At 34.7% G+C, this 11,799-nt stretch overlaps 1 protein-coding gene across 1 annotated transcript; it reads left to right on the forward strand.

The window, feature by feature from the left end:
* The first annotated feature begins 1,319 nt into the window (after positions 1 to 1,319).
* On the forward strand, positions 1,320 to 11,640 carry LOC117334789. The gene is given in 11 exon segments (XM_033894592.1): positions 1,320 to 1,527; positions 2,001 to 2,150; positions 2,732 to 2,944; positions 3,278 to 3,504; positions 4,051 to 4,282; positions 5,165 to 5,438; positions 6,812 to 7,068; positions 7,292 to 7,529; positions 7,844 to 7,941; positions 8,598 to 8,663; positions 8,665 to 11,640. Coding segments are annotated over 9 exon segments (2,598 nt in total). The 5' UTR covers positions 1,320 to 1,527; positions 2,001 to 2,150; positions 2,732 to 2,758; the 3' UTR covers positions 9,685 to 11,640.
* Positions 11,641 to 11,799: the final 159 nt, after the last annotated feature.

Consider the following 11,799-nt stretch of genomic DNA (forward strand, 5'->3'; position numbering starts at 1 on the left):
AGCATATAAAATGCAATGAAAAGAAAATTGAATGGTTTCCTATTTAATATAAAATATATTTCACTCGTATGACAGAAAATTTCGATATTTTTCACTTTGTTCTTCACCTGTGAAAATATAGATATTCTGTCATGCTCGTGAAATATATGTTATATTAAACAGGAAACTATTCATTATCCTCTACATATGTGTGACGAAGTAAAGACGTGTTTTCTAGGTTTTTTCTTAATGCACATACATGCATATGTTATTATTTTGCATAAAGTGATATCAAAGGGAAGAATCTTATTTCACATTCCAAATGGACATAAATACATGTATTTATTTCAGAGAGGGGAAGGATATGCCAGCGGCAGTAAACAAAGCATTTATCAAAGTCTTCAAATTCACCATGGAAACTGATGGTCTACCATTTCTGGAAGGAGTGCGATTGGAAAAAAGCATATATTTCGAAATTGTCAATTACATATTGAACGAGTTTATTGACAAAGTAAGTTCTTTTAAATTAATATTTACAACTTTAACATGACTTTAGTTAAAATCAAATAGAGAGGACTCGTGCTTTCATCAGTGAGGATTACATTCAGATTCAAAGACAATCTTTATACAATGTAATTGCATTCAGAGATGTTAACACGATATTTCTGCAGCATCTGACACCTGCATGCAGGCCATGAACTAATCTTTAAATTATTTCATATGTTTTCTTGAAAGTCTGTAAACAATTATCTAGTGGTTTCGCTTAGTTTGACTATTAACTTACAGCACGTACAGTTGAAACGCAAGCATATTTGACTTGCATCACGCACATATTTCAATTTCTCAATTGTTAATTTTCATTTCTAGAGAGCATCATCCTTGCATCCTCTACCTATGGTGTTTACATGTTTCACTTGATTCAATATTTAATGGGTTTTTTCAGTGATCTCAAGTTCTGTGACAGTTGTTAACAACTGATGGAGAAATTAACATAATGTTTCCGGAGAAGCAGGTTGATGAAGACTACGGAAACGTTTTATGGTTAACATCATGACTTCTCTTTGAAATATTTTATTTCCTTTTGGAATATGAAGTCAGACATGTTTGATGCTTGTTGATACGCCTAGCGGTTTCTGTTTTCACTACACTAACTCTCATTTGAGATTGTGACCTATCCAAATTTAACCTAGATTGGTATGGCGGGTGTTGTCAATGAAGCATCATATGCTTACTCTGTTGGAACACCTGGTCTTATTCTTCTGGTACGTTTTCAGGTGTCTCCATGCAAATCTATATTTTTATTATATTTTGCACTCTGCACTCGTTTCATCGATTTTGTCTTACAGCATATCCACTCCACCAGTCACCAGGTTTGTGCTGTACTAGTTCCTGGATTGATCAAACAGAAGACGCACGAAGTAGAAGAACTCGGCCAAATGGCCATGTCTATTTTGGAAAACATTGGCAACTACAAACCTATCCTGCTGTCCAACCACATTGGCATTATCATCAAGTGGTACAAAGATTCCAAAGACATGAAAACATTAGGTATGTGATCATTATTATAGAGTTCAATATTGGACAATTTCTGGTCAGTCAAAAAAAAAAAACATTATGAGAAGTCCATAGGGGTTTAGATCGAATCAGAGCTGTGCCAAATTTCATGCAACTATACAAAAATGATATCTTCATTGGTAATTTGGCATTTATATATGCAATAGTTTGAGTGCTGGTCATGTAATCTCAGGTGAAGATCTGAGGTGCGTGGTTCGATGTTCCCTACCTGTGTTGGTTTGTGTTTCTACGGAAGCTAAAAAATGGCTGTGCTATCCTGGCATTGTCCATGTCAAGACAATTTACCCTAATTGCACTGAATAGCATGGATAAACCTATTAAGTTTAGTAAACTTTTAGTGGATGTTGTAATTTGACACTATTGATGGTAGACTTCAATATGTTTGGTACACACTTTTATCAGAAATTGGCTTCGTTGGATTATTAATGTTATTCATTGTTTACTAGGTATCGTTGACAACATATACAAAGTCTGTAGGGCAGTGAAAAAAGAGGAGTTCATAGACTTGCTGCAGACGTTATTTGATGACAAAAATTCTGACGCAAAAGAGTTACAATCAAACCTGATTCTGAGGATGAGTGTGAAAGCAACCTGAGGTAGGTGTACAACTAGCTACAGGTATTCTCAGGTATTTATCCTATACGGGAGCTTCAAAGTATCTTGTTCCCCCTCCATCACCCTCACATCCCCCCATGACCACATTTTCTCTTGTCGATTATAATAATATTGCTGTATTTGACTAAATCATGGATTTCCCCTTTCCCAAGGGCTATAACATAGATCCAATAGATTAAACAATACTATACTGTGGGTAAAACCTTTCCCCGTACACACAAGATTTTACGTACATAATTCCTCATTGTTATTGGCTGGTTACCTGTTCCCCGTTTTATCAGGACGATTTGACAGGTCCTTCTCTGTGGTTTTGCATTTGATTTTTTCTAAGTGTCCAGATGGAGGATTTTCCACAAGAAATAAACCATTTAAGAAATTACTAAATTAAAATCAGCTAATACTTACAATTCACTTTTGATGTTTCTTTTAATTGTTTCTTAAATCGAAAGAGAAGTAGAAACTTTACAGTGATATATTCACCCTCATGTTGATTGCCAATAGTAAAAAAAAAACCAGAATTGATCTTAGATATATTCTTCTTTTTTAAAAATCTGTATTTCAGCTTTTCACTCAAAAGGACATTGATGCAATGGTAAGCAAGTATGTGAATGATGAGGACACACAGTACAATGCATTGGCTGCCTTTTCGAAAATCATGGTGAAGAATCCAGATTTATTTGGTGAAAACATGATAAAAGATGTTCTGAAAAATAGAAAGGTCCGGGTGGAGTACTCTGTTGACCTTGTGGGGATAACCTTGGCTGGACAGAAAAAGGTTGGTTTTTATAATTGTTTCAAAAACTTAAACAGTATTCTCTGATGATATTGGTTTTGAAATTATTGAAAATGATATTTTAAAAGATGTTATTCCATTCAACCCCCCCCCCCCCCCCCAAAAAAAAAAATTAGCACTAAACCTTTATTGCAATGTTTTAGCTGCTTATTCTATCACCACATCTAAAAATTGGCATTTGTTCTCTCCCCCACTTTTATTTTCAAAAACCATTGGCCTAAAATCGATTATGAGTTCAAACTTGTAACAAAATGCACCTTTTCAAAAACTTATCCATTGCTTCATAACTTCAAAGGATTTTTTTCTCGTCCAAAGGGAATGGTCAAAACTCTCATGAAGGAATTTATTGACATGTCAAAAAGGTGCTATGATAGCATGGACCAAGTGACAGCAATAAACGGTGCTAGATCCATAGCTGTCATGCACGGAATGGATTTGATAAAGCCGTACAGACCCTACTTTGAAGATTTACAAAAGACTGGATCAGATGTAATGCTGAGAGACATGGCCAAACTCATGCTCAATGCCATCGACGGTGGGAAGTATGTTGCTTTATATATCATATTGGCCTTAAAACATGACAACTTCATGGTCATGTTTTTATATTAATATATTCACACATTTAACTTATAAACCAAGACAACGTATGTGCTCCAATAACCTGCACAGGTGGACAAAACGTGATGTCTCCTTAGCTTTTCTTTTTCAAGATCCAATCTTTGTCAGTTTTTGCTTGTTACATGAGGGATAGCTTATTTTCTGCCTTTGCATTATTTTAGAGTTTTCGTTTTTTTGGTCAATATTAAATTTGAATCAATAAACCTTGTATATCTAAATCAATGATGAATTTTAACAAAAAACAAGACAATTAATGCCAATTTAAAAGATGAGAAGGAGGTGATACCTTCTCATGAATAGCAAAATACAATGCCCATTAGCACTTATCTCTATCATTTCTGAAAGAGACTATAGTACAGGCATTGATACTTGTCTTTTCTGAAAGAGACTATAGTACAGGCATTGTCTTTTCTGAAAGAGATGATGCATTGGTTAATTCATTACAGAAATTACATGTAACTTTTTTTTAGCGTGGCAGCCATTAAAAAGGAATTCAAGCAGAAATTGGAAGTTCTGGATGATTTGGTATTGCAAGTGGCAGAAACTAAAGAAGAGGTTTCAGAGGTGAAATCGACCGTCAAAAAACAAGAAAAGGAAATAAAGACGGTAAAAACTGATGTTAAAACGGTCAAGAAAGATGTGAAGGTGGTGAAGAAAGACTTGAAGGAAACACAGATCAAGGTTGAGGAAGTTGATAACAAGGTAAGTTTTACTGGGTCATTCTTTAATGTAGAAATTTTAGATTGAAAATAAAAAGATGTGAATGTTTAACAGAAATATCATTATCACCTATTACCATTTCTCAGTTTCTGATATGTCTATAGGTAGAGAATTATTTTCTCATTTTTCTAAGTTGAATTGAGATGGGTACTATATTCTTATTTCTGATTTGTATGAAAATGGGGACTATTTTCTCACTTTAAAAAAAAAAAAACAATATGGAGATGGGGAGCTATTTTCTCTTTTCTTTTTTATTTGTATGGAGATGATGATTATTTTCTCATATTTTAATTTATATGGAGATGGGGGACTATTTTCTCTCTCTCTTTTTTTTTATCTATTTGTATTGATATGCAGGACTGTTTTCTCATTTTTATCTATTTTTTTTTTTATTTGTATGGAGATAATTTACAATTTTCCCGTTTCCTGAGTAGCATGGAGATAAGGACTATTTTCTTATCTTTGATTTGTTTGGAGATTAGAGATGGGGACTATTTTCTCACTTTTTGATTAGTATGGAGATGGGATACTATTTTCTCATTTTCAAAACAAATGTTTTTGGAGATGAGGGACTATTTCTTATACTTTGATTAATCTGGAGATGGGGGACTATTTTCTAATTTGTTGTATTTGTATGGAGATGGGGGATTACTTTCTCTTTTTTTTTATTTGTATGAAGGCGGTGGACTACTTATTTTCTGATTTATTTGGAGAAGGGGGATTGTTTTCTCATTTTCTGATTTGTATGGAGATGGGGTACTACTTTCTTTTTCATGTTTCGATTTGTATAAAGATTGAGAACTATTTTTCATTTTTTTATTTGTGTTGAGATGGGGGACTATTTGCTTATTTCCTGATTTACAGACAATGACCAATGCCCCTAAATGGTCAAGAGATTTGACCAAGCTGATGAACCCTAAGACGGAACATGATTGGAGACTTCTGGCCCAGAGGTTGGGATACACCCCACAGGACATCAAGGGCTGGGCGACCCAACATGACCCCTGTATGGGCCTCCTCAGTGAGTGGTACGCCACCCACAAGACGATAGAGGCCACCCACGCCATATTGAACATTCTACAAGAGATGAACAGGATGGATGGGGCCGCCATTGTGGAGAACGCCATGAAAGCCGTCGGTGAGTGATCTTTTAAGGATTGAAAGTTGCTTGGGTCAATTTCATGGGGTGATGAATTTAGTTCCTCTCGAGACAAATTTAGTATGAACTGCTAATTCTTCATTTAACACGGTTTTTTCCCTAATAAGTTGAAGTACAAATCTACAGTTACTAAACCTTGTGTAAGTCGAATGGTTTGTGCTATACATACTCCGCCATAAGAGGATGATCAAGAGAGAAATACGATTATGCAACACATTTACCATAAAACTATATAAGAAATAGCATGCTTTAATTGAACTATTAATTTTGTCGTTGCATTTAAAAATCATTATAAAAACGCTTCGCTAGCGCCGCGGAGGAATACTGACTAGACTGTGTTGTATCCCGCTTCGATTCAAACTGGACAGACATCTTTAAGAAATATGTTACGCTTCATTTATTGAATGTTTACTGATATATATACATGTACATGTACATTGTATATATTATTTTGATCAATTGATCCATTCCTTGTGTACTTTGTCTAATAGAGGTTTATTGGGACAGCCTGTCACACAGGAACTTTACACACTTGATTTCATGTCCACTGTCTACTGAGATGATTGGCAGCATCAAGAAGAATCGGGACAGAATAGGACGTTTAGTGATGTTTATGTATTCAATTTGATTGTAAATGTGTTTTGAGCTATATACAAAATCAAGGATTACTTTAGACCTGGGCGGAAATAAGGGATTCCTTACTCGTGTTTTTGCTAAAAATCTAGCTGAAATTCTTAGCGTATGTTATTTCTGACCGAGATTTATACTCTCAAGATAATCCTGTTGAGGTAGTTTTTTTTTTAAATAGGCCTTGCCTGATGACCTACGAATAGGTTACAGGATCTGACAGAAGCGGACGGCGTGTGCACTATTTTTTCATACGCGCAAATTGATATTAATCTCGGAAAATTAATGGACTATTAAATGAAACATATTGAATTTGGTAGTTTCATTGAGTCCGCGAGTCATTGAGACGCGATATTGTGTATAGGAAAACAATATTCACTATTTGTATAAATATGTTTTGCTTAATCTTTTTCCAACAAAAAGTTTTATTCTTGAATGAACTGACATGAAGTATTTCCCATGTTTGACATGATCAATTTAAGCTAACTTTGTACAAAGTCTATGACGTACACGTACACTCATTTATTTTTGCAAAACAAATGTCAAGAAAGCCAACGGCAAAATAATACCACATCAAACATCACAGTGATTGAGAATTATGTGGTAATTAGGTGGAATACGCAAAAAATTTATAGTACTTGAAGTGAAACATAGTCTAACAGTAGAAATAAAAAGTGGATAATAATTTTACATAAAATGTGTACTATTTTTAATTTTGTTTAAAGAGGACGTTGTAGAGGAAGAGGTACATTACGCCACACCTCCGCCGATCTTCCTAAGTTACCAGTGGGGTCACCAGAATGAGGTTAAGTTGCTTAGGAATCATCTATTAATGGCTGGGTATGAGTGCTGGATGGACATCGGACAAATGGGAGGTGGAGACAAGCTGTTTGAGAAGATTGACAATGGAATCCGTGGGGCAAAGCTCATCATATGTTGTGTTTCTGAGAAGTACGCCAAATCTCCTAACTGTAACAGGGAGGTAAGTTATCAGCGACATGCACACGTGGATCTGTTATAATTTTAATTTTTCATCAATGTGTGTAGATATGTAATAAATATTATGTATTTCCTGCATTCATTTCGGTACACGGTTTTAAAAAATGCATTGCTTTTGTCTATTGGTTGTGAACTATTTTAAACTTTGATTGCAACTGAGATATAAACAAGTACGTACCAGGTATCTCAGTAGATGTATTTTCCAGGTCAACCTGTCTGTCAACCTGGGAAAGCCGATGATTCCCCTTCTTATGGAAAAGATGGCCTGGCCTCCTAAGGGTTCCATGGGACCCATCTTCAGCGAGTACCTGTTTGTGAGGTTCTTCCAGCGAGGTGGGGAGGAGACTGATGACCAACGGTACTGGCCAGTCCCCAAGTTCCAGGAATTGTTGATGCAACTCAACATGTATAAAGCCATGCCTGACGAATCTATCATGTCCGGAGGTATAGAAAATTTCCAACTTTTCCAACAAAATGTTAAAGAAAAAATGTAGATTTTATTTATTGACAATATAGAAAGCGTACAACCAATGATATATAAATCTTTTCATATAAATGTACTAATTCAAAATGACATAACATGCATATAAACAATATGTTCGGAGGTGATTGATTAATTTTATTGACAAAATAATAAACATTTCAAACATCGCTAATTAGATTGTTAATAAACATAAAACTGAGTGCATCACTGGTAATTTAGTGACTGATTATAAATTAAAACTAACGGAATATGGTTTTATATGTTATTTGTATAGAGTACAAAGACTGGTGGGTCCCCGTGACTGAAGAAATCGTCATCACAAAAAAGAAAGATGGTGGTCAAAGTTCACAAGTTCAAACAACGACATCTAAGGTTTGTTATTTTGGACCATTTCAACAATGCTATAACTGTATCATGTAACCGGTACATGTATGAAGGCATACTGATAGGATAGTGTGTTACTTATCAAAATGGGAACACTATGATCTCTAGAATAGTCAAACACATATTCTGGAGGACATCTCGGTCACTGCTACACTGTTGATATGGTGTGCGAGTCAGTTGTGAATTCTAGGAAGTCGGAACAAATCGTAATGTTTACATAAGTACGAAAGCTCCAATTTTGTCGCATGACTTCGACAATTTAATTTAGATATGACACATAGATTCATTGCATCCTTGAACAAGATACCGTCCTCCGTTGTGTCTGCATGCTCAGCTGCAAACTTTGTTTCATCTTATCTCTCGTAAATACTACTAGTATGTTCTTAATACGTAACTTTGTCATGTATAAGCATCATTATATATTTCGGGTAGTTGTATTTTGCTAAGATAAATTGGGTTCTCGTTTGAAATCAGTTTTAACTATTTGGTCTGGTTAATGATTAGATTGCCTTATTATAATATAAATCAAGAAGAGGTGGGCTTAATAATATATCATTCACTGTATGTGTAGCATGAAAATAAAATGAAATTCTCTTCTGAAAGAAAGTGGTATTTGATTAGAAACGGTACTGTATTTTTTTCAGGAAGAAGAGTCTTCACCTGATGTGTTTCTGTCGTACCAGTGGGGCAAACAGAACCAGATCAAAGCAATTATACAGGAGGCTGAGTGAGCTTGGATACAGCTGCTGGATGGACATTTACCAGATGGGAGGCGGGGACTCGCTTTACGACAAAATCGACAAAGGTGTACGGGGATGTAAGGTTGTCCTGAGCTGCGTAACAACCAAGTATGCGCTGTCGGCCAACTGTCGCCGGGAGGTCAGTTTGGCTGATTCTCTCAAGAAGCCGATGGTCCCCCTCCTCCTAGAAAAGATAGACTGGCCCCCTACCGGACCGATGAGTATGGTCTTCACCCAGCTTCTATTTATCAACTTCTACCGTGACGAGACCGTCCAATTAACCTGGGTTGGAGATAAATTTGACGAACTTCATACAAAAATAAGAGAATGTGTTCCCTCACTTGCAATTGAAGACTCGAAGAATGACAGCATTGATGTGCCACCAAAAACAGAGCCTCCAAAAGTCCAACCAAAAAAGGATCCATCCAAAGATTCTTCAAAACAAGAATCCCCAAAGAAAACAGCAGATCAACAACCACCAAAAACAGAACCTCCAAAAGTCCAACCAAAAAAGGATCCATCCAAAGATTCTTCAAAACAAGAATCCCCAAAGAAAACAGCAGATCAACAACCACCAAAAACAGAACCTCCAAAAGTCCAACCAAAAAAGGGTCTTTCCAAAGATTCTCCAAAGAAAACAGCAGATCAACAACCACCAAAAACAGAGTCTCCAAAAGTCCAACCAAAAAAGGGTCTTTCCAAAGATTCTCTAAAACGAGAATCCCCAGAGAAAACAACAAATCAAAACCAACAAAAAACAGAGCCTCCAAAAGTCCAACCTAATAATAATCCGAACAAGAAATCGATCCAAAAACAACCAAGAAAAGAATTTTCTAAAGGGCAATCGCAGAAGGACCCTCCCGAAAAGAAATCCGGAAAAAACCTGCCGAAAAATACATCTTCTGAACAACAACCAAAAGTTTCAACAAATGAAGAATCCAAGTCAGTGGCAGAACAACCCAAAAAGTCTTCCGCTTGTGTGCTGATCTAATATACAGTGACATAAAAATGCTCAACTATCATACATTATAACAAACGAATCAAAACAATCCACAAAGGTGTTGTAAAAACAACAAAATAAACAGAGATATGTCGTAAAAACAGCTAAATCCACAGAGATGTCGTAAAAACAGCTAAATCCACAGAGATGTCGTAAAAACAGCTAAATCCACAGAGGTGTCGTAAAAACAGCTAAATCCACAGAGATGTAGAAACAGCTAAATCCACAGAGATGTAGAAACAGCAATCTCCAAGGAGGTGTTGTAAAAATAACAAAAATCCATAGAGATGTTGTAAAAACCACACCTAATCATTACGTAACGTTTTAGATATGAATTGAATGTAACATTATTAATTATTGTGATTCTGACTTTACATTTCAGTGCTCAATGGAAGAGAACCTACTGTATCTTTATTGTATTATAGTAAAGTAGGAAGCCTTCACTTTAGATAAGTGTCAAAGAATTATCAATATTACTGGCATCACCAATACAAATCCTGATCAATTAAAAGCAGTCCATCATACAATACTATATGGAACTATGTACTGTGTGTTGATAATCTCCGACTGTAAAAGGTGTCACCAGCACTGAGTCAAAAACATTTGAAAAAATGCAAATACATATTTTTGTATAATTCAAACCTGCACTGCAGAAAGCATCCTTTAGGATTTTCATGTAAAATCTATACATATTTTTACACATATGTACATACTATTTTAAAGTTATATTATCTGTGATACAGTTTATGTACTATTTTTCTTCAGAGAAAAAGTATGCTTGGTTTTTAGTTGTCAAACTAATCTTTGAAGTGCCAAAGATCTTGTGCCATAAAAAATTGTCGTTCAAATATTAACACGAAGTATTTTCCCTGTATTTAGTCATATGTATGAGTGTTATTCTGTTTTTAAAATTATTTGCGTCACCAACTTACATGATTATTTTTGATTTTGTATACATCAAACTGATTTTTTTTTAAAATTCAAATTGCGCCATATATTTTACTTTAATTTCCATTAACAGTGTACATTAAGGATTACATTAAGGATTATCAGAGCAGTAAATAGTGATAGGAAATTGACTGTAATCAAAATGTCCATATGTATTTGTTTAAGTGATATAATAAAAACTGAATTATAAAGAGGCGTGAAATGTGATATTTTATTTTGTATGATATCAATTTTTACTTTATGTAATCAGTGTTAGTTTAGTGTACTATTGTTTTGTGCCATATATTTTAACTTCCATGTTACGAGGTGTTATAATTATGATTTTTTTTTATAAAAAAATCTTTTAATCAAACACGACCTTTATTAACTATAACACATTTAAAATGTAGAGATATTCCATTGTTTAATAACTGAATGCAATAGCTAAAAAACAAACAAACAAAGCGTGAACTGTGATATAAATTTTGCTCTTGTATGTCGAGAGGCTCTGTATAAATTTCAGTGCAAAGCATCCAAGATCAAAGTAACTGTATTGTACCGATGTGTAATGTACTGCATATTGTCAAAAGAAGCAAGTGCACTTTTAGAATGCATAATTATGTTCAATATTATAGTGCGTTGTATGTGTTGTACTGTACAATGGACTATACTAAACTGAGACCCTGTTTAAGATGGCAAATGAAGCCAATGCATGATTCTCATTTCTATTGTTTGACATCGACTATTACAGTATTTCGGTGTTTTAGTAGACAAGTCAATCTAAAATACGGATTAATATAAGTCTTATACTTGTTTCCGAATCCTATTCACATTATGATTGTATGATTGTGTATTGTATATGTATGAATTGAATGAATAAAATAAAGTTTATAAATAATCTAAAATAACATTTACCTAAGTGGTCGTCATTAACACTTTGGTGTAAGTTACTATTTACTTCTTTAATGTAAATATGAATTATCGTTCAGTATCGAACAAAAGTGAACAGGTATGTTACAATGCAAATATTTTTAGAATAAATAAAAATGTGTAGACAAATTAATCATTGCTTAAAGTTTTTGATTGGAAGAGGTTGTTTAATCCGACAGGAGCTAGAAGGTGAGGCCCAGTTGCTCTCACGAGTGATAATGTTTCAATCAACATTGGATTTTGATTTTG

The sequence above is a fragment of the Pecten maximus genome, chromosome 9, assembly GCF_902652985.1.
Source record: "Pecten maximus chromosome 9, xPecMax1.1, whole genome shotgun sequence".
NCBI classification, from domain to species: domain Eukaryota; kingdom Metazoa; phylum Mollusca; class Bivalvia; order Pectinida; family Pectinidae; genus Pecten; species Pecten maximus.